The following is a 22,740-nucleotide window of genomic DNA, read 5'->3' as shown; positions in this document are numbered from 1 at the left end:
TAGTAGGTAGAGATATAATTGTACATAAACTCATTACATAAAACGATGACCAACAGCGAATGGATGAGCTTCAAATTGGGGGGAAAGGGCGCCGAATGGCCGTCATGGTACAAAAACCTAGCATAAACTACGCACGACCTTGCTTTTTCCTTTTCCTTTACTTTTTCATCTTCTTCTCCAAAATGACTGCCCTTGATTTTGCTACTATTGAAACGATCGAGACAGCCGTTACTGCTACTCGACGCATGTACCTCTCAGGTTGACTTTGGCTTCTTTATGATTGTCTCCTCCCAGCTAAACGATAGAGTATGACTATAGGCCAAACGCGGTCATTGGAGTTTAGGAAAAACGTGCTACGAGGGATGTTGCGATTCTTGGATGAGGAAAAAGAAGCTATTTGCGAGGCATCTTTCAAAGACATTCATCGGCCCACCTTTGAGACACTCATTAGCGATATCAGCATTATCAAAAAAGACATCAAAGGTTTCCTCAAAAACCTCCACCGATTAGCGAGTCCCAGCTATCCCGAAGCAGGATGGTTTTTCAAGGGTAATGCTGTCATCCGCAAGGAACCCAAAGGAGTGGTACTCGTGATTGGTAAGAGACAACAGGTGCATGTGGGTGTGTGTGTAACTAGCTTTAACAGGTTTTTTCTTGTGTAGGTGCATGGAACTATGCCGTAAGCTTTTTTATTTATTTCGCCATCCAGTCACCTTGTTGACAATAACGGTATCCCAATCACAGGTACAAACATCAATCGCACCAGTGGTGGCAGCTTTGGCAGCCGGCAACACTGTGATTCTCAAGGCAAGTAAAAAAAGTCATCTTGTTGGCTCGAGCGTTTTTTAATTCGCATCCATCCATATATGTAGCCTTCCGAACTTGCACCTCATGTGGCACAACTATTTGCGGATCGACTCAAGCACTATGTTGATCCTAGTGTGGTGGCTGTTATCAATGGTGGTGCCGATGAGACAACTCGCCTTTTGGAGTATCCACTCAATCATGTATTTTACACTGGCAACGGCACTGTGGGACGTATCATTATGACAGCAGCTGCCAAACAATTGGCATCAGTAACTTTGGAATTGGGTGGCAAGTCGTATGTATATGCAAATAGGAGGAAGACAACCAATTAACACGTCATATCATAGCCCCACCTTGGTTTTGCCCGATGCCAACCTTGACGTGGCAGCTCAACGTATCGTTTGGGGCAAGTTTTTCAATGCAGGGCAGGTAAGAAAAAAAGGGAGCACAATGCAATCCAACAGGGGTATGTGAAAACAAGCAAAAGACTCATGGTGTCAATATAGACATGCATTGCACCTGATTTTGTTGTGGTAACCCAGGCCAATGCCGATGCATTGATTGAAAAGATGAAATCAACCATTGTCGCCCGCTTTGGCACCAATCCCCAAAAATCGGATTCACTTGCACGCATCATCCATCCACGCCACTTTGATCGATTGACACAGGTGCTACAATCCGTATCCGAGAAATGGATCGTACATGGTGGTGACACTGATCGAGAAGATTTGTATATTGCACCAACACTTGTCAAAGTGCCAGGAGACATTGAAGGCTTCAAGCTAATGGATGAGGAAATCTTTGGTCCTATTCTCCCAATCATCGTTGTACCAACAATTGACAGCATTGTATCATCCTTGGTTAACCGAGACACACCGCTTGCTCTTTACATCTTTGGTGAAAACAAGCACACCATCAACAAATGTAAGGCTCGTTTATTACATGATCATGTGTTCTACATCTAACCTTTCTTACTACTAGTACTTGATCAATTGCCTTCAGGAGGTGCTTGTGTCAACAATGTCATGATGCATGCTAGCAGGGCAAGTCTGCCATTTGGTGGCCAAGGTGCTTCAGGCATAGGATCGTATCATGGCGAACATGGCTTCCATGAGTTAACCCACAAACGCAGCGTCTTGATCACTTCGAGTGGCGGTGAAGCAGCACTTCAAGCAGTATACCCGCCGTACACACAAGCAAAAACAACCTTGGCTGAAATTGATACCACAGGATCCACAGGGGGAGGTATGCTCAAGACCGTTGTGGATGCTATTGCTGCATTGTGGCGTATCTATGTTAGCCCTTTACCAGTGGAGCATGCCAAATCAGATTAGTTTGTTGGATTCCATAAATGTTGATGGATGATGTAAAAAAAGACTTTATTGGATGTGCGTTTGGGTAGGAGAAGTCTTTGTGTGTACGCATACAACAAAATAGTTGGTGAAAGTGTAATGAAAAATGTGGATGGGATATGGAGTGGCTTCGTGTATATATATAATTGTTGCGAAAAAGGGTGGTGGATGTAAGTTTGTGTGTCTACCATTTGGATCCACTGGGATGGGAATTTCCGACACTGACACCGACGCTGCCATTGAAGCTTTCACTCATGACACCATCGTTGGCTGGGTTATAAGTAAATCCAGCAAATTGTTCCTGCATCGTCTTTGAAATTTGCGATTCATCGACAACCGATTCAAGAGGTCTCTCGGATGTAAATTCTTCATCAAAGTTCGTCGTATCATATGCACTCTCCACTGTGGGTTTGAAAGGTGGCTGCAACTTCTTTTGCAATAGCTTTCGCCAATCAATGCTGGCAAAGAAAGGATGGTTCTTGATATGCTCAGGTCCATTGTTACCCAAACGCTCGTTAGGATCACGTGTTAACAACTATGGCAATGTGACCAATTAGGATTACGATTATTATCATCCCATACACTTTTTTTTTCCTTTTCACTTACCCCACGCAACAAGCTCTTGGCATCTTCGGACATGTCGTCAGGGAAACGCAATTCATCTTGAAGAATCTTGCGATACATTTCATTGGTATTCTCATCATAGAAGGGTGGAAGGCCTGTCATCATCTCGTATAGCAATACACCAAGCGTCCACCAATCCACTGATTTCGTGTAACCTTGACCCAACAACAATTCTGGCGCCAAATATTCGGGTGTACCACAAAAGGTGTTTGTCCGCTCATTCTCTGTCATGTTGAGCTTGCACAGACCAAAATCACAAAGGGCAATGTGGCCATTGTAGTCAATCAAGATATTCTCGGGTTTCAAATCACTAGAAATAAATAGACCATACCATTATTGTCATGCTCTTTGTTCATCCCCCGCAATCAAATGATCTTACCGATAAATTACATTGAAACCATGAAGACATTCAAGTGCGCTCAACAGCTCTGCCGTATAAAATCGGGATCTTTCCTCACTGAATTTGCCTTCGACCTGAAGATGATGGAACAACTCGCCACCATTGATAAAAGCCAAGACGAGGTACAGCTTGTCGGGACTTTGGAAGGCAAACTTGAGAGGAACAATGAAAGGATTGCTGACTTTGGCAAGCACGGTCTTTTCAGCCATGGTGTGTGTTACTTCAGATCGTGAAATGATACGTGATTTACGCAACACCTTCATGGCATAGATACGGTTGGTATCCTTTTTACGCACCACATAGACCTATTCTCCCACCCCCGCAAATGTGTAATGTGTTTGGTATGAGTTTCCATTTTTGATCAAAAGTCCAGCCCTCTTCCACCCCCCGATGATCGTTTTCCATAGCCGTAATATATATGAACTATATTATCCTTGCTTACCTTGCCAAAGCTACCTCTGCCAATCACACGAAGCAATTCAAATGAATCAAAAGCAATCGGTTGGCTCGCCTATTATATAAAGGTATAAGCATGACCATGATTCATTCATCCTCATCCCCCTTTCCTTACCTGTTGGGGCTTATAGCAGAGTTGGACATGCATAACACCGGTACCACCGGTAATCTTGAGGACTTGATCATCAACTTTGGTTGTATCAAAGTTAGGCTGAAGCTTGACTGCACCGAGGAAATAGTCATTGGTAGTTCGCTCGGTTGATCCCTGAGCCTTGGGTGGTTGACGTAGATAAATGGATATCGATACATCCGAAGTACGTGATACATCACTAAAAAGGAGACATCATCATAGAAGGGGATTGATGGAAATGCAAAATAAGCGACACGTTAATTAAGCCAAGGAGCAAGTGAGAAAAAAAGGGGTGATCTTGAAGGTAGATGGATGATAAACACACTTACAAATTGGCTCGATAATGATAAATGGGATTGGTGGCATCACCTGCCAAGGCATCCACAAGGATCTCGTTCTTGTCGAATTCAAGAACAACATAAGGTAACCACCAGTTTTGCTTGCGGGTCAAAGAATCACGGTTGCGAGAGGGTGGTTGCGGTTGTTGGGGTGGTGCAGTAGGTACTTCGACACCTGGTGGAAGCGAGAGATCTCGTGCATCGCATACTCGTATAAGAAGCACACCAGATTTGGGTTCGACTTGTTGTGAAGACGATGTCGAAGGAACGGGTGATGATGATGAAGGCGATGAGGACGTTTGTTCCTTGTGCTCTACAAGTATACAAAAGTGAATATGCCAATACACCTTTACATAGAATGAATGCTTGTTGGATGGATTGAATGCTCACTTTTAGTACCGGGTATTTTCCAAGAACTCATGGTTTGGCGTGAGAGTGAGAAAGTGGGTGAGAGTGAATGAGAAAGGAAGAGAGAGAGAGAGAGGGGTGAGAGAGAACAAGAGGAGGACAAAAGAGAGAGACAAAGGCAATTAAGCGAGGCAACGACTCCAAAGTCAAATTCCGCTCGTCGTGGTCTGGGCGACGGTTGCTAAGTGGATTCATTTGACACTGTCTCCTATCCCATTTTGCTCTTTTTGACAACTACCACGCAATATATCAAATTATAGCATTGGGCGTATGACCTTATCTCTTACTCTCTCCTTCAAGTGGCTAAACAATATCGCTGGTGCCTAATAATTACGCATTGTCATCTCGCCTGCTTATGGATCGATATATATGGTATGGTGTAAATTTATTATCCAACACATGAGCTGTCATTCAATGCTGCTGCTACTGCTGCTATCCTTTTTGCTTGTACCGATTCACACATGGTTAACAACTACATACATAATCCATTAGCCCCTCCTTGCCTTTAACCACGTGAACATGACGTAGAATGACTTACAATACGATCATTCAGGGCATGTGCAAACCGCCACTGTCGAGCTATAATCTTGTCTGCTCTCCTGAAACGTCCCAATTGAATCAAGTCCTCCGCAAAGTAAAGCCAGCATTTGGATTCGAGAATAGGGTCCTTGAGCCATTGAGCCAACTTGATTTGTTGATATGCCAGCGATCCAGCTTTGTATGCCTACATCCACCAACATCAATATCAACATGAATCCAATCAATATGATCACAACTTACATAGTTTGCATTGGCTTTGCTTAATGAACTGTATGCTCCTCCCAACACGCTGTAAAAGACACTTGTAAAAGCAAGGAGATTGGCACGCGACGCCACAGCCCACATTCTTCGCGACCATGATAGATTGGAGAGACGACATCCTCGATTCAAATATTCATCACTGAGCGCCATATCAATTACCATCGCAAAAGGTGTCTTTGTCAGTGATAGATCAAATGTGCTGCACAATAGGTGGGTTGACAATGTGAGATCGGTGGATAAGCGTGCCTGGATTGCCTCCAACGTTTGATAGTCAAGGCAATGGATCGTTCCTTTGAATACTATCCGGGTATCATCATGGTCGTTATCGGTCGTCTTCCATTGTCGTTCGAGTGTTGAGCAATAACGTGTTGGCTGCCGAGGATCGGGAAAATGAACAACAACCTTGGTTAGACATCCTTCCAGAAAATGGACACCGTCAACGCTTCGATCTGGCATGGCCACCCTCCATTGAGCTACCTACCAGATGCAAATAGCTGATCGCTTCTCGCGCGTTGAGTATTTGAAAACACAATGCTGAAATGGGTATGTTGCACGTTTCGAGACATGTTGTGTAGCGGGCGAAACAAAGAAACAATTCATTGTCAGGACAATGCTCTCCCAATACCCACTATGTAGACATGCTGTAAAGTCCCCATGATTCCTTTTTTTTTGCATCGTTGCTTCACGCTCTCAATTGTATTGTTATGACATCTTTATAATAAATGGCATTAATCGACTGCCTTTCTTTATTCAAGGTTGCAAAAAGTTTTGTAGGTTTGGACGTGCATTGATCGCCTCAACAAGCGATGCTATGTTGGGGTAATCCTTCATCGATAGTCAGTTCATGCATATGCCTTTTAAACTCATGCCTTCTTTTGACCTACTTTGATCGATTCCTTGTTGGGTTGTAGCCGAGCCGCAATCTTGTACACATAAAAGTCCACATAAGATATCTGTCATTTTATGTTAGTACATTGCTTATGATCAAGCGAAGGGGTTACCTCTGATCCCAAAGCGTATGGACCTTTGTGCATGCTATAAAGTCTGTTGAATCGATCAAAAAACACCTGTCGCTCCTTTAGGATGTATTGCTGTTGAAGCTGCTTATTATCCTAATGTTCGGATCCTTATTTAGAAAAAGTCATCCAACGGTGGAAGCGGGCTAATGCTTACCGGTTGAAGCACAACACGAGCAGTAACTTGGAACCAATCGCAAGCATAATCCGCTATAGCATCTAGAAACTGCTCCTCATCCAAGTTGTCCAAGGGCAAGTACTTGCCTGATAGTAACATGGATTAGCAGCTGTTATCAACATCGGCTTGCCAAAAACTAAAAGTAGTACACGTGACACTTACCAATCTTTTTTGACAAGAAGCGCATGATAGGGAGGCAGGCACTGTAGCGCTTACCATCTTCAAGTTCAATCATGGGCATGCAATCAAAATGATAATTTGAAGCAAGCAAGCTGGCTTTTACACGTGGCCATTCGTTTGCCTTATCGATGAAGATGAACTCGTATGGGATACATGCGTCTTCTAGTAATAGTTGAATGACAGCACCCAATCCGCGCCCTAGATGTTGTTTGGCATATACCCATTAGGAACAAAAAGCCATGGTAAGGGCCTTTTTAATAACCATACCATATGGCAACGTATAGTAGAGCTTAAGGGAAGAAATGGTCATGGAGAAAAGAAGGTGTTTTCTACTATGGGAGAAAGTTAAATATATGCTTGCATGCATCATAAGAGACTATCATAGATGGTTAATTGCGCCACGATGCATAAAGTTGGGTGGATGACGGGTAATTGTTGGCGTTTACGGACAACGATTTCGAGTAGCACAGAGCTTAGCTACCGTTTCAGAATCATGCATTCCCTCCATTGTTGCTAAAATCCCCATAAACAACCATCATGCTCGCACTGTGACAACAAGCATCACTAACAAACATCCTCGTTTTATCCCTAAGCCATCTAGCTGCGGTACATTTAACCTATTTGTGGCACAGCCTTATTGAAGAATGACATCCAACTTTCTTTTGTTCACATCAATTTATATTCAGAGATAAAGTATCAAAGGGGAAGAATGGGATAATAATACAAGGTGAAAAGGGGATTGAGTTGTTGGGGAGAACTACATACGAAGGTTACTTTAAAACATGGTGGATTCCTCCTCATCGTCCTCTTGGTCGTCATCTTCTGGTACATCTTGTTCTGGATCCTCAGCAGGTTCATCATCATCATCATCATCAACGTCGTCATGCTTTTGGGGATGCTTCATTAATCGTTCGTGCTTGCCCTTGAGTAAACTACGTGCACTTTCAATGATGCCAGCAGCACGTTCTTCCATTTCACGGGTAAAGCTTGGGCTAGCACCTTGATCCAAGGCTTCAACAATGCTGGGGAACATTTCAGCTTCGTAGCCAGACCATAAACCAGGGGCATAGACAATGTGCTTGAACCATTCACGACCAGGAAGACCCACGGGATCAATGAAAGCACGTTCCATTTGGCCAAGACGCTCGTTGGCTTTGCGCACCTTCTTCAAGAGCTTCTTGTGCTTCTTCTTGTGCTTTTGAATATCGATCACCTCTCGTGTGTGCAACTTCTTGCGTAGCTTCTTGCGCAACTTGTGCAATTTGTGATCAAACTTGACGCTTGTTTCATACAAGGCATTGACAGCTGCCGATAGCTCTGGTAATGTGGCACAACCTTGTTCATCAGCCATGCGTGCTACTCGCAAATTAAGCTCGCTGGCGTATTCGAGAGGTGAAAATGGAAGCAATACATCGTCAGCAAGGCGGTGTGCAATCAGTGCCCAGACCTTGACCATCAGCTGGTGATATTCGTAAGTAGGATCACCAAAGTGTTCCATCCAATAAATGCTAATGATGACATGTTAGCTGCTTTGTTCAAAAAGGCGGAGTGCATATACGATGATGATGTTTACCTGTCATAGTTGCTATGGCTCACACCATAGTCGCCATGGAAACCCATAGACAAGCTGGTGATACCAAGATGATCAAAGAAGGCCATGTAATCAGAACCGCCTCCCAAAGGATCCACCATCTTAGTAGTAATACCCTTGGTACCAATGGGATCATGTGGGATGCGTGTTTCACGATCCATCTTCCATGCATCAAACAATGGCATACTGGTCTTGGGATCAAAAAGTTCAGATGTCACTTCGTATAACAAGTTGTTGAGTAAAGGTGATGCTTGAGCGCCAAAGTGGGGTCCTGTCACTGCTTGATCCACGTTGATATAGGCAACGGCTTCATCATCAAGCCAATCTTTGTGATCTTCCACCCATTCGGTTGAGCCAATGCTGCCATACATTTGAGCATCCCACGAAGCGAGGATAATGGTACGTCGTGGTCTCCATCCATGTTCAAGCATCATTCCAAACACACGTGCTACTTCCATCTATATACAAAAAGTGGATTAGTGCTCATTGTTGGATGTACTATGCATGACAACGTACCAAGACAGCAGAACCAGAGGCAGCATCAGCACCACCAAAACCAAAAGCATCACGATGGGTACCTAAAAGGAGGAAGAAAATAGGGTGGTTAGAGGGAATAGGATAAAAGTAACAGCATACACTTACCAAGGATGATAGCGCGATGAGGATCAACAGCACCTTCGATGCGACCAATGACATTCCATACAGGCTTGATTTCGTAGTTGTTAAAGTTGACGACGTTGACTTGAGCAACACTTGGACCTGAATAATAGTTGACTTCACAAAGGCCACCAAGCCAATCGATTTCGCCTTTGACACCAAGACCTTCCATGGCAACGAACAAGGGCAAGGCATCGGACCATGAAATTGGCAATGATGGGATACGAGGCATGGCATACGTATCACTGGGATCCAAACGCGTAGCATTTTCGGTTGCTGCGTAACCAGGGGTTAACATGTCGCCAGGTAAAATTGACAAATAGTGAACCGTGCCACGTTCAACCGATGAGGGGGACCTCCAAGGACCTTCTGGATACGATTTAGCGGGTGTGCCATCTTCAGTCATCTTGTTGAATGGGCCATCTCCCATGGGATCAGAATAAAGTAATGCAGCTACACAGCCAAATTCTTCAGCTGTGCGTACTTTAAGACCACGTGCAATCACACCATGACGCATTAAAGCGACCGTGCCAGTAAAGTTGACGCCACGAGCAGCAAGGAATTGGAAATCGGTAAGACGACCATAGTTGACATACACCACAGAGCCAGTGACGTTGCCATCAGCAGAGTAACCTATAATGATGATGATGATGCATATGAGTCAAAGGAGTCATTTTTGTACTTGTAGTAGTAGTAGAAGCACATACCATGGAAAGTGGGTGGAGCATTGGGGTGGGATGATGCTGGGTCTTCAGGTACGGGTTCTTCTTCCAACTTGGCTTCATATAGGAATTCCTCAGGACCACTAACAATGGCCAATCGACGTGTCTTTGGTGTATTAATCCATGGGTAATAAGTCTCAATGGTATTGTTGGGGATACCAAACTCCTCCCATTTGCTGCGTGTCCACTCAGCTTGAAGCTTGTCGTTGTGTGAACCTGCCAAATGCGGTTGTGATGCAAGTGTATGGAAAAAGTCGTGAATGCTCTTTGTAGATGGCATCGTCTTGATCATAAAAGTGGGATCTTCCCATGGTAAACTAGCATCTAGGGTATATAGATAATGTGAGTGTCACCATGCCTATATCCATATCATGAGAAGAAATGTACCTTGATACACCATTTGGTTGGTGTGTGGCATGGCATAATTGAATAAAGAGTAGGAGGCTGCAAATAAGGCACCACATGCGAAAACCTTCAAGAGACGTGAACGAAAGCGAGAGATGGGACGAGGACTAGCAGTAGCACGTTTTTCAGCAGGCAACAAAGGATCACGGCTATGATCAGACGAATAAATTTGACTACACCAGTGGCGTAGACGTTGATAAACGATGGCAGGATCATGGGAACCAGGGATTTCGCTTGGTGAGACGAAGCCCGTTGCCTTCTCTCTAAAAGATGGGTCGGACATGTACTGCTGCTGTGCAACAGGCTGCTCGTCTTGTGGAATCGAGACGTACCCCTTCTTCATCTTGTGACAAGTAGAAGTAAAAAAGAAGGGTCAAGACTATTGTACACAAGGAAAAAAAGCCAAGGGGGAAATTAAACGCCAAGGTGAAAAGTGAATGCGCGTTTTTATAATAAAGGGTAATGGCGATCTTGAAACACTCACTATTCATACTCCAGTTTGACGTTTGCTTACTGTTTGTTGATGTTATTCGAGGGATGATTAGCTTAGGTCGTAAACTGTTTCGTGCCACATCGCATGCATATGTCTGCGTGTGTGCACGCTTGCCGGCATGGAGCATGTGCTGCTAAGTATCGCGCTTTGGTGCCCAGACCCACAATTGTTGCACGATAAGATGTTAATAGCTGGCTGATGGTATCAAGCTGGGAGTCTGTGTGCCAAGTTGATTGATGCTGTGGAAGAAAACAAGGTATGCCTGTGTGTGCTGTTTACTGTTTTTGGACCGGGACCCAAAAGATTGCCGTTTCAGTTGCAGAGTTGTTTGCACCACGTGAGGTACCAACGTACCATTCTTTGCCATTCATCATGGTGTAAGAGTATGCTTGTAATGGTGTACAAGTTGATGGATGATGGTTGTACATTGAGATATTTGCATCAAGATAATAATGCAGCGAATAGCTTGTGCATGAGGTTGAATGAAGAAAAAGGCAAGGTGAATTATGATGATGGGTAAGTGCAAGAAAGAAAGGGGAAGTTTCTATGAAAAAGAGAAAAATATTTATCTAAAGTACGGCATACATATCATGTCACAGTGAAAAGGTCAAGAGGGGGATATACGATCGACGTGTACCTGTATGACGTTATTTGAATGATGGGAGGGCGTGTGTATGTGTTGTTGTTGTTGATGTGGGTAAATGAGAGAGCGAGAGAGAGAGAGAAAGCAAGTACCCACATTTCACACCCATGACACATGGCCATCATTGTCATCATCGTTGCCACATTCCTTCTTTCTCTTTTCTCTTTTTCTTTTTTCCCACTTTAAGAATGCGTCATTCCACCTTAACGTTATTATTACTTTTTGCTCTCTCATCATCCATTACATCCACCCCCAAATGTGGGTGAAGATGTTCATGATCAACTCCGCTTGCGTCCAGAACTTGAAAGTGTCTCCTCTTTCTTTCTTTCATGGGGGTGGCTGATAAAAGGAAAGAGAGAGAATAACGGAAAGGTCTCATTGTGTGTTCTGGACACACGCACTGTTCGCTTCCCGGATTAGTTTAACTGCAAAAAAAAAGTCCACGCGCCTACTTTTTCTTTCCCTCTCTTGCCCCTTTTCTTTTTGTTGTTCTTCTTTGTTGTGCTGCCTTTGTGGGTGTAGTCTTCTTTCCTCTCGTTCTTTATTCTTTTTTTTTCTTCTTCTATATACAATGCTCCTACGTTATCTTATTCCTTGTGATGCCCGATTTTATAGTCAATACGCTGTTCCTTTAATAGAAACATGCCCTGAACATTTTGACCTCGATGGCTTCCGTGCTTGTCTTGCAAACGATGCTTCAACAACAACCGACACCGACTTGCAACCCACTTTCCACGATTTCGAAACAGCATTCCACGATTTCGAGAATGACAGCAATGCACAGTATGAAATGCACCCAAAGTTTGGTCGCTATGCAAGTATAACAATGCAGCCATGTTTCAATAACGTTTCCGCTGACTGAACGGGTTTATTGTTAGGTGTGGGATCTTGCAGACCAATGGTATCAAAAGTGGAATGTGATCTTCTCCTTGGATCATATGTGGAATTGGATACCAAAGAAAGATGGTTCGACTACGGAAGACGACATGATGCAAGTGGATGATGCATTGATGATGGATAACGATACAACAACAAAGCGACCATTCCAATCCACCACCCTTCAACCATGGCTTGATCATATTACGCAACGACATCATATTCATCCCGATCACAGGCTATTGTTGGAACGTATCTATCATCAATTGTTACGACTGAATCAGACCAATCGCCCTCTTGCTTTGGTGGGTGCAGGCAACATCAATACATTGCCATTTTTCCCACCAACATGGTTTGTTGACAAACAGCCGCAACGACCCAGCACTGAAGGAATGGCATCGTCTTTTGTTGCTCGTTTCGTACCACCCTATCGGTTGACTCATGTGCCAGAACGTTGGGATCTTGTATTTCTTAAGGGATTGACAGTGATGGATATTGCTAATCAGGTGAGCTTATCATCCGGTATGCGTGTACACACACACAACTTTCTTCCTTACCCTTGCATACCTTTTTCACCATAGCCCAGTCTGGACCCTATCATGTTAACAGCCGTGATACCCGCCTATGGATTGACAGTGGTGAAGGATGAAAGAACAGGTTATAGTCAACTAGCCATGGTGATGAAAAAGGCAACCTATGGTAACTTGGAGGATAGTTTGGAACGCGAGATCCCTACGACCTACGACAAACCTCGTGCATTGGCGCTCAGCGTGACCAAAAAGATTAAGGACATACATTGGGAATATGTGCACGGCAATGTTCATCCGCGGAACATTTTACTCAACTTTGCAGACTATGTCGGTGATTTGGCGGATATTACCTTTATGCAACGTGCCAATGAATCCCATCGACAACAACAAAAACGACGATGGAGCGAAGGAATGCATAGCAACAACAACAGTGGTAGCCATGGTGAACAGGAGACCAAGGAGGATGATAGTGGACGAGGATATGGTAGATGGCCTTATTTGGCACCTGAATGCAAGGACATGGTGATGAATGGAAGCCGTTACCAGGTCACGACAGCAGCTGACATCTATGCACTCGGCATCATCCTGTGGCAGTTGGTGTCTCGAGTCACTTTTCCCGATAACGCATTGGTCGACCCTTTCATATACCGGATCGAACCTATCCCAGGTGTGCTCAAAGAATGGGAAGACCTATATACAGATTGCTTGCAAAAGGATCCTAGCAAACGCCCCAACGCTTACACTGTATATCGTCGTTTGGAGAAGATTCCTGAACATGTCCCAGTCGATCCATCCACAACAGAGTACATCCATAGGCGGCGAGCTGACATTGCCAATTTCCTCAGGGATCATCGTCTGCAAGGGGATGAAGCTTCTTTTGCCAGTGTCGGTGATGAGGTCTGGACCGCATCTGTCACACGTCTCGTCAACCAAGGGCTTGAGCGATATCCAAGTATCATTCGTTTTCCTTAAGTTTTACTTTTTCTTCTCCTCCCTTTGACGTTGTTTTAAGCTCATCATGTCACCATTGTATACTCTCACATACACACTCACACAATCACGTACACACCATATAACATCCATCATCCAATCGACAAAGAAAAAAGGTTATCCAACACATGTTTTTACCCATACACACACACACTCACACACAACATACCCGTATACAGCCTCGTTACACATCCCTCAAAGCAGATAGTAGTAAATAGTATACTCTACAAGGCGTTTTTGTTCTTTTTAATGCAAACTATATACTTGGCAGACGACGATGCATGTAATCAATAATGTGGCATGAGTAGTAAGGGGGGTCTAGAATGCAATCGTATGTAAGAGGCTTAAGAGAGGTCAAATCCTGCTTCGGCATTGATGGCATACAACAATTTCCTATTGAAGAAAAACCATGGTTAAAATCCAATCTCTCTCTCTCTCTCTCCCAAAGTGCCTGAATGAGGAGGGGTGGGGGGGACACTTACTGTCGTAAGATCTCATAGTTGCTGAAGCATGGTAACTTTAACAAATTGATACAAGTGGAGCTTGTTGGCAAACGGTCATCGGATGATCCCGCATTACGAATACACAGCTGGGGTCGTAGCTCTTTGAATCCAAGCAATGGTGGTCTTGAACAAGAGGTTACAAACTTGATAAACTTCATACGCTGCTCATTGTCAAAGCTGCAAAGTGCTCGCCAGAAATTCTGGACCGTTGAATCGTCTTCTGTGTACCCTGCATAAACCGTGTTTGCTCGCAAGTCATCGAGGTCAATGGGAACCGAAGCACCGCCCAATAGCACTTGAAGTTCAGCCTGTCAGGTTGTTCCACGTGTTATAGATACATGAGTATGATTGCACCCAACAAGGGGATAATTCTTTGACGCGTACCTGATTGAACATACGTAGCCATTTGATGTCGATGATAGTTGATAATCCACGGAAAAAGGCTTTGCATTGTTTGGCGATTTGGGTGTTGAGACGATAATTAGCCACACGATAAACATATTGGATGCAATTGGCATTGGTAACTGGGATGTTGCTTCCACCCGGAATTAATTCCACGGTTCGGGTTTTTCCAAACTCTACAAGCCATAAACATTAGTACATCTTGTCTAATCCATGCACCCCCCAAAAACAATGCAGCTGACAGTTTCATTTCACGTGTCATGCATAAAAGAGACTTACCATCTTGAGTTAGCGTAAAATCAAGCGAGAGATCTTCTACGTTGCCTCGAAAGTTCTTCACAGCAATCAATCCATTATACAGCTCCGGGTCGAGTGAGCGTAAATCATCAACTACATTCCCATAAAGGTGATCATTAATAATACGACTTCAAGTAGCCATCCCCCACTATCCCATACTCACGGTAATTGATACCACCCAGACATTTCTTGAGGAAGAATTCAGCAAACGCAACGTCTAGTAGGATGCCTTCATATAACGCTTTGCCGATAATCAGACCAATGAATTCAAAAAAGGCCAATTGTGTAGCTAAAAAAGGGAACCAAGATCTCTTAGTATCATCATTACCTTTCTCACTTCCTATTAACTTACGCTGTGTTGCATGCCGCCCAGGATTAGGATATAGCAATTGATCCGGTGTTGTTTGGAAAAGCCCATAATTGGTATCGAATGCTTCATGGCTCAAGCTGTATAAAGACATGCATAACATGTATGTATGAGTACAATGAAAATAATTTCATTAATTTTACTTTGTGCACTTGCCTTGTTAAGAACTCCTTGAAAACACCGCCGCCATCGATACCAGCTTCATGCAGCCCAAATTCATCCACAAAGCCAATGGCCACCTTGCCTTTTAAGTCCTTGCCTAACAACGTGCACACATATGCATGAGCATATAATCAATATCCACCGCACACTATTTCTTACCACGCGTGTAAAGTTGTGAGAAGCCATCCTCGAATACATGGTTGCGCCGAATTGTCACATTCACCGAAGGACCAATGAATTGATCAATGTTGTTGCGTTGACGATCATTTTGTACAAACATTCGGAAAATCTCAACACGTTGCTCGAAAGGAATGATGAAGGGGATATTGTTCAATACACCAAGGCGTGGACTGATAAGGGCGAGTTTGGTCTTGGATGGTTGACGTGATTGTTGCTCAGGATCGTTTTCCAAAGAGAATTCTTCTGCTACAGCTTCACTCGAGAAACCTTCGGTATCCAATTTCTTGATCAACCAGTGTTCTTTGGGACAAAATGCACGTCGAGAGCTTTTCAATGAGTGAATATCAGTATGATAGAGCGATCAATCCCTTGCATCATTGACTTACTCTCGTGTATGGATTTGTCGAAGCAGTTGAGTCACTGTGCTACGCAATTGTGATATCCGGATTCCAGAGAGGCCCAATGTTTTCTCCACGTCCACTGATCCAGCTCTCCAAAACAATACGAATGAGATGTTCTATGATATCCTTAATGTTAGAGCGGGTCGCCATGGAGAAAGAAATCACATTACCTTCAATTGTCGGCTGAGAGCGACGATTTGATCCAGCTTCAGGTGGCTGCTTGGCGCATTATCATCAAAAAATTCATCATCACCAATCGTGAATAATAGCTTGGTATACATCTCGCAAAGCAGGTAGAGAATTGCCCATATGTCAGGGCTTTTTGCATCTACGACCACTATAAGTACCTTCGTTCCATTCCAGAGCACAAGTATATACATTTACTTACCCATAATACAAGACACTGCTTCTGTTAATCGATTCATGATGGTATCATCGTTGTCGAACACAGCAGCATATTCGTGGGAGGACCATGCCTTCCAAAACACTTGTGCCAGATCAACCGATTCGGTCCGTTTGCCATCCACCCACCAACGATGATACAACAATGCATTCAATATAGGATCCCTTTGCAAAGGCCATCGAGTCATCAACATATCAAAGAGTCCAGCAAGTCGACCCGCCAACGCTTGATTCACACCACCGGATGTTTGTGCAAGATCAATAAATCGTTTCACCAACGCATCCACATTTCCTTTGTCATACAACATTTTGAGCCGTTCTCGAATAAGTGGATCCACGTATCGTTGTTGTTGCTGTGCTCGAGATGCTTCAGTCATGACAACGTCCTCATTCTCTGATCCGCTAAGGTCGTCTTCTATGTACGATATAGGTGAGCTCGCGAGTTGTATTCTTGTTTCCTGCTGCTGTTATTACCTGAATCAGTCATTACTTCATCTTCATCAGGTTCGTTCAAGTATGTGGATGGCAAATCGGAGAGTAGGTTTTGAATCGCAATCGAGTATGGCTCCTAAAATCTCACAATTAGTAACCAAAATCCACCTGATCCTCGAATCTACTTACTAGTGCTCTATCAAGATGCACGCCTTTATGAAATCCTCCCATTTGTGTAATGTTCATCAAAAGTCCAACCACTCGTTCGGGGGTATGCTCATGCGTCCACTCTTCAGATTCGTACATGCGATTAAGGGTGGCCAGTGCGCTCTCCAAAGGTAACTCATCCAGGAACGACTTTAAGATGTCATCGGGTATATTGTCCACCAAGAAGGGAATTGAAAACACGTCCACCAATAAGCGCTGTAATATCAAGGATCGATGGAGCAGTTTTGGTGTAGATGCTGCGTTGTTGGATGACGATGATGGCGATGGTCCATTGCCGCTGAATAAGCCAAACATGGATGTTGTAGGGGGAGCTGTTGGTCGCCACTTTGAAATGCTGGACGGGGTATAATCATAGGGCGGCTTGCATTTGATAATGTCGAGAACAATGTTCAGTGTATAGGTGAGAATAGAAGGCTCATTGTTGTGATCGATGGTCGAAACGCTGTTGATTTCATACACCAAAAGCCGCCTTAGAATCTCGGTTATCTTGCCATGCAAAAGCGTGTGTGTCGATATTCTCATATATGTGTCATGTGTATCCAGTGAACCATTGTATTGTGCCATGCGCTTGTATGTTGTGGGATCCATCACAATCGAAATGAAGCGTACAAGTGGTGCAATGTCCTTGAAGCTATGAAAAGAGAATCAGCATCATCATGTTGTATCCCAATTGAAATGTCCCTTACCTTGTCACTGCTGCAAGGATGACGTTGGTAGTAAATAGTGCTAATAGCCACGTCCGCTCATCCAACTGATCCTTATCGCTGTCAGCAAAGAGATGCATAAATCCCAGGAGATTCTCGTTCGATGATGATAGTAAAATAGCACACAGCTCGTTCAGAGTAGCACCATAATTCAGTGGACCGTAAGATAATATCAAACACTGTCGCATACAAGTAGCAATGGTGGTGTTGAAGGTAGTGTCACGATGATCGTCGTCAACTTGCGTCAGCTGCTTGAGATTCGCTTGTAACGCATTGAGCTCAGCACGCCGTAATCTGCTAGCGTCTCTCTTTGCACGATAGAACGACTGATACAAAGAAGCACGTCAAGTTAACAATAAATATCCACATTGCAACATGTCAGTGTCCATTACCTGAATCTTGACAGCGCAACGTTGTCTTTGTCGTTCGTGTTCCCTTGCTCGCCGCTCCGCTTGGGCCTTTGCCATGAGTGTTTTCTTGTCTTCATGCGAGCGAATGCCACCGAGGTTGATGTTGCGTCTCGGTTTGTAGTTGCCTTCAAAGCTGAAATTCATGGTTGTCCTTGAGGCAAAGAGAGGAGTGTGTATAAAGGTTGAAGAAAGAAGGTCTGCTGGCGGGACAACTTTAAGCGACTACCGAACTTCAAATTGCGACATCGGCATCAACCCACCGTCAGCTGAATTTGGCACTGGAATACTGTAGAATCATCTTGTTGCATGATTAATCATGTTCCACTGCCGCAGCAGCCATTGTGCTTGTTGCTGACATGGCCCGTTTACAAAGACATGCTGCGTTGGCACCTTGGTTTCAAGCGATGGAATGATGCTTGGTAGTCATGTGCCGTAGGATAATCAAATGAATATGGAGAATGGAATGGACGACAAGCTGTATGTAGTGATCCATCTACGTACATAACGAAACTAGTTAGTGGATGTTTTCAAGATCAATGAAGAGATACTTACATCTTCATGTGCCATAAATACAGGTAATGCTGGGCCCATCAAAGTCGTCATGGTTTCTGGTTGATGCACAGGAGTCGAACAAAAAGCAAGTGTTGTAAGTCATTCTCAAAGAAAGGAGCGACATTCCCTATGTAAAGCCATATCGAAATCGAATAAGCGTGATGCCACCCACTAGCCAAATTTAGCTTCCTTACTGCAGAGAATCCCATATAAATGATATGTGGAGTGTCGCTTTTCAAAGAACAGAACATTGCTTGATGAAACCAAAGCCATATCGAAATCGAATCCGCATGATGCCACAAAAAGATATGTAGATTGTTGCCTGTTGCTGCCGCCAAAAGACAATCTAGGCGTCGCTGCTTGTGGCTGACAGGATCAATCCATAAGGGCCGTGCGTTGTGGAATTTCCACCACCAAGGGAACGGCCGATGCTTGATAGAAAGAACCGCCATAGGGACGAATAAACAACGTTGACCACACCACCAAAATCAATGGGCGCTGCTGTATGTTGCCGGCGTGATCATAGACGCGTATCAAAGCATATCTGTCAAAGGAATTGCCGATAACAAGAACCACCAGAAGATAAAGTAAAGCTTGCTGACACCGAGGATGTAGGAAAGAATTGCTGTCGGTTGCTGATATGATCCACCCATAAGAGAAGTGTGCTGGAAGATGTCCACCAACGCAAGAATTGCCGATAACAAGAACACCTGACGTCGAATGCCTTGAGCCATGGATAAACCTTCATCACACCAAAAAGACGCGTATGTAACATTGCTGCTTGATCACATCCATAAGAGTCGTCCACTGAAGAGGGCTCTTGAAATCAATTGGCCAATAACGAGAACCACGAGAGGATCGAGTGAATGTTGCTGACAATAAAGATAGGGACTCTGTTGCTTGGTTGCTGATATGATCCACCGATAATAGGCACGCATATAGGAGGATATCCATCGAAAGGATTGTCGACAACTAGAACCACAATCAGACGAGATAAAGCTTGGCGACACCAAAAGATATAGAAGATGTTGCTTTGTTGTTGCAGATGCCAATAAAAGGAAGTGTCCACTAAGCGGTAACGAGAACCATCGCACGATGTAATAAGGCCAGCTGATACTGGAAGATGCTAAAGACGTCGCTCCTTGACCCTGGTATGATCCACCTATAAAAGATGCACGGTAAACAGGTTTCCAAATCCATAGAACGATACTTAGCGATGATAGCTGCATCCATGAATTCCAAAGGACCAGAAGATAAGTAGCTTGCTGAATAGCCCACATGCTATGATAAAAGATGAGGTTGGCAGGTGTTGTAGAAACGAATGGATCATCAATTACCAATAGTAGCCATATGAATCGACCGCTGTGGACACCCAATGATAGCTGCACCCATCAAGAATCCAAAGGGTACAAGACAAGTAGCTTGCTGAATAGTTCGCATACTATAATAAAAGAGGGGGTTGGTTGGGATTGGAGCCAAAAAAACCGATCATCCGCTATTTACCAATGAACGCCATATGAATAAAACCCTGTCGACATCCAACGATAGCTGCATCCATCAAGAATCCAAAGGGAACAAAACAAGTAGCTCGCTGAATAGCCCATATAATATAGCAGATTAATAGGCGTTGAAAGAAATAATGGATCACTATTTACCAATGACAGCTTCACCTATGAGAATTCCAAAGGGCCAGAAGACAGGTAGCTTCCTCAATAGCCAACGTACTATAATAAAAGAGGAGGTTGGCAGGCGTTGAAGAAATAAACGGATCACCATTTACCAATGATATCCATACGCACGAAAACATGTTGACATCCAATGACAGCTGCACCCATAGAAACCCCCATGCTCCAGAAGATAAGTAGCTTGCTGAATAGCCCGCATACTATAATAAGAGGGGAGGTTGGTTGGGGTTGTAGCAAAAAGCGGATCATCATTTACCAATGATTGCCATATGCACGAAAACATGTTGGTATCCAATGACAGCTGCATCCATAGAAATCCCAATGCACCAGAAGACAAGTAGCTTCCTGAATACCCCACGTACTATAATAAAAGAGGAGGTTGGCAGGCGTTGTAGAAACGAATGGATCACTATTTACCAATGGCAGCCATACGCCCGAAAACACTCGACATCCAATGGCAGCTACATCCATAGCAATCGCAATGCACCAGAAGACATGCAGCGTGCTGGATATCCCACATACTATAATAAAAGATGAGGTTGATTGGGATTGAAGAGAAAACACGGATCATCCACTATTTACCAATGAGAGCAATACGCACGAAAACATGTCGACATTCGATGATAGCTTCAATGAAAACCCAAAGAACCAGAAGACAAGTAGCTTGCTGAATAGACCACATACTATAATAAACGAAGAGGTTGGCAAGCGTTGTATGTAGAAACGAATGGATCATCACTTACCAATGATAGCCACATGCACGAGAACAGGTTGACATCAATGACAGCTGCATCCATGAAAACCCCAAATGACCACGAGACAAGTAGCTTGCTGAATAGTCCGCACACTATAATAAAAGAGGATGTTGGTAGGCATTAGAAAAGACGGATCATCCACTATTTACCAATGATAGCCATATGCACACAATCCTGCTGATATCCAAATCAAACCGATTCTTTGCAATCGTCCGCTTGTTGATAAGACCCACTACGATGGCACCCGGGTTGTAAGCTGAAAGCGATGGAACGATACTTTATGGGCATATGCGGTGAGAAGGTTGAGTAATATTGATACCACCAAAGAGAGCATACTTACATGATGCCGAAGAGCCCTTACAAAGAGAGACAACGCGACAATCCTTGCTGCCCAAGACCACATGCAAATCGAGAAAGCATTGTGCATCGAAAAGCCCAAACCAGATCCTAGCTGCGGAGTGACGTACATATGGCTAAAGAGCGATGTGAATGGCAATCGTTTTTCATTGGAAATCGAATGCAGCTTGACGATGAATGCCTTGAGGAGATGCATAAATGACCTTGGTAACACCAAAGATGTCAACGCGGACTCTCATTGCTTGTTGATGACATAATCCATCCATAAGACGCGTATAGTTGTAGAGATCCATCAAAGGAATTGCCGATAATCAGAACCACCAGAAGATCGAAAGCTTGCTGACGCCAAAGGTATAACCTGCTCCTTGTTGCTGATGTGATCAATCGATAAGAGACCTTCATTTCAGGATGCCCACCGAATTGCCGATAACGAGAAGAACCAGATGATGGGATAAAGCTTGATATCACACCAACGATATGGATGCTGTTACTTGTTGCTGATACAATCCACTCACAAAAGACTTGCATTGGCGGACACTCTCCTGGAGAAATCGCCCGTTGCTTGGTAACCAACCACCCGAGACGCAATAAAGGTTGACACCACCAAAAGACATAAACACTTCCCCATGGCTGACATGATTCACCTATAAAAGATGCACCATAAACAATTGTCCCAGTTCATCCAACAATACTTAGCAATCATAGCTGTGATCTTGTAAACTCCAAAGCACCAAGAGACAAGAAGCTCTCAGCAATGGTCCTCTAAATAATGGTAGGCGTTTCAGCAAAGGTCTCCAAAAAGCATGAGAGTCATACATACCTGAATCACGGAATCATCACACGCAGACTTGGGAACCAAATAGGCCATCAGGATGTAAAGTAATAATAAAAGCGCACAGCCAAAGAAACGTCATTGTACCGGTACTCTCCTGTGGATCGACGCGATGAAGTGCATCAATAGAGATACCATCTTCTCTCTAAAGGCAAGGAGATCAATAGCCGTAAAACGATGGAGCCGTGCGAACAGAGGATGCATTTTTAAATCCCTGAGGCCGCAACGTGAGTCGCACTGTCCCCGGGCACAACATGTAGAGCTCCACAGGAAAGTGTAGTACAATGATGTCCTTGACGTGCAGCCGTGATAATAATAGTATCGCCGAAAGAGACTCTGCCACTATATGGTGAGTGGTAAGTCCACTTGAATCCAACCAATCCCATCATAATAAACACTCTTACCTTGTAGTGATTCTCAATAGCGTCTTTGCCTCAAATGGAAACCGTATATTCATGCCATCCAGTAGATGCT

General features: G+C 43.9%; 7 protein-coding genes across 7 annotated transcripts; 2 read left to right on the top strand and 5 right to left on the bottom strand.

Moving 5' to 3' along the window:
• Window positions 1-182: 182 nt before the first annotated feature.
• O0I10_001467 (uncharacterized protein) lies at window positions 183-2,141 on the top strand (the record flags this gene model as incomplete). Its single annotated transcript, XM_058481563.1, has 8 exons — window positions 183-258; window positions 319-597; window positions 663-679; window positions 745-807; window positions 873-1,102; window positions 1,155-1,236; window positions 1,314-1,731; window positions 1,789-2,141. The coding sequence occupies 8 exons, from the start codon at window positions 183-185 to the stop codon at window positions 2,139-2,141; spliced, it is 1,518 nt and encodes a 505-aa protein (XP_058347420.1).
• Window positions 2,142-2,343: 202 nt separating this feature from the next.
• O0I10_001466 (uncharacterized protein) lies at window positions 2,344-4,528 on the bottom strand (the record flags this gene model as incomplete). The annotated part of the gene is made up of 7 exons (XM_058481562.1): window positions 2,344-2,694; window positions 2,766-3,093; window positions 3,163-3,488; window positions 3,626-3,694; window positions 3,755-3,968; window positions 4,099-4,420; window positions 4,498-4,528. 7 exons carry the CDS (start codon window positions 4,526-4,528, stop codon window positions 2,344-2,346), a joined length of 1,641 nt encoding a protein of 546 aa, XP_058347419.1.
• A 375-nt stretch (window positions 4,529-4,903) lies between these two features.
• Window positions 4,904-5,882, bottom strand: O0I10_001465 (uncharacterized protein; the record flags this gene model as incomplete). The annotated part of the gene is made up of 4 exons (XM_058481561.1): window positions 4,904-4,987; window positions 5,054-5,239; window positions 5,296-5,732; window positions 5,798-5,882. The coding sequence occupies 4 exons, from the start codon at window positions 5,880-5,882 to the stop codon at window positions 4,904-4,906; spliced, it is 792 nt and encodes a 263-aa protein (XP_058347418.1).
• A 184-nt stretch (window positions 5,883-6,066) lies between these two features.
• On the bottom strand, window positions 6,067-7,000 carry O0I10_001464 (uncharacterized protein; the record flags this gene model as incomplete). The annotated part of the gene is made up of 6 exons (XM_058481560.1): window positions 6,067-6,141; window positions 6,201-6,269; window positions 6,318-6,428; window positions 6,490-6,596; window positions 6,673-6,888; window positions 6,958-7,000. The coding sequence occupies 6 exons, from the start codon at window positions 6,998-7,000 to the stop codon at window positions 6,067-6,069; spliced, it is 621 nt and encodes a 206-aa protein (XP_058347417.1).
• A 465-nt stretch (window positions 7,001-7,465) lies between these two features.
• On the bottom strand, window positions 7,466-10,408 carry O0I10_001463 (uncharacterized protein; the record flags this gene model as incomplete). The annotated part of the gene is made up of 6 exons (XM_058481559.1): window positions 7,466-8,198; window positions 8,264-8,739; window positions 8,798-8,859; window positions 8,924-9,571; window positions 9,646-9,984; window positions 10,048-10,408. The coding sequence occupies 6 exons, from the start codon at window positions 10,406-10,408 to the stop codon at window positions 7,466-7,468; spliced, it is 2,619 nt and encodes an 872-aa protein (XP_058347416.1).
• A 1,364-nt stretch (window positions 10,409-11,772) lies between these two features.
• Window positions 11,773-13,579, top strand: O0I10_001462 (uncharacterized protein; the record flags this gene model as incomplete). The annotated part of the gene is made up of 3 exons (XM_058481558.1): window positions 11,773-12,015; window positions 12,080-12,583; window positions 12,659-13,579. The coding sequence occupies 3 exons, from the start codon at window positions 11,773-11,775 to the stop codon at window positions 13,577-13,579; spliced, it is 1,668 nt and encodes a 555-aa protein (XP_058347415.1).
• A 362-nt stretch (window positions 13,580-13,941) lies between these two features.
• On the bottom strand, window positions 13,942-18,229 carry O0I10_001461 (uncharacterized protein; the record flags this gene model as incomplete). The annotated part of the gene is made up of 15 exons (XM_058481557.1): window positions 13,942-13,990; window positions 14,080-14,408; window positions 14,485-14,678; window positions 14,782-14,892; window positions 14,963-15,088; window positions 15,152-15,246; window positions 15,323-15,425; window positions 15,488-15,834; window positions 15,895-16,025; window positions 16,080-16,237; window positions 16,298-16,726; window positions 16,786-16,879; window positions 16,933-17,602; window positions 17,658-18,001; window positions 18,068-18,229. The coding sequence occupies 15 exons, from the start codon at window positions 18,227-18,229 to the stop codon at window positions 13,942-13,944; spliced, it is 3,342 nt and encodes a 1,113-aa protein (XP_058347414.1).
• Window positions 18,230-22,740: the final 4,511 nt, after the last annotated feature.

The sequence above is a fragment of the Lichtheimia ornata genome, assembly GCF_029851405.1.
Source record: "Lichtheimia ornata isolate CBS 291.66 chromosome Unknown scaffold00004, whole genome shotgun sequence".
In the NCBI taxonomy this organism is placed as follows: Eukaryota; Fungi; Mucoromycota; class Mucoromycetes; order Mucorales; family Lichtheimiaceae; genus Lichtheimia; species Lichtheimia ornata.
This window is presented reverse-complemented; position numbering and strand designations above follow the sequence as displayed.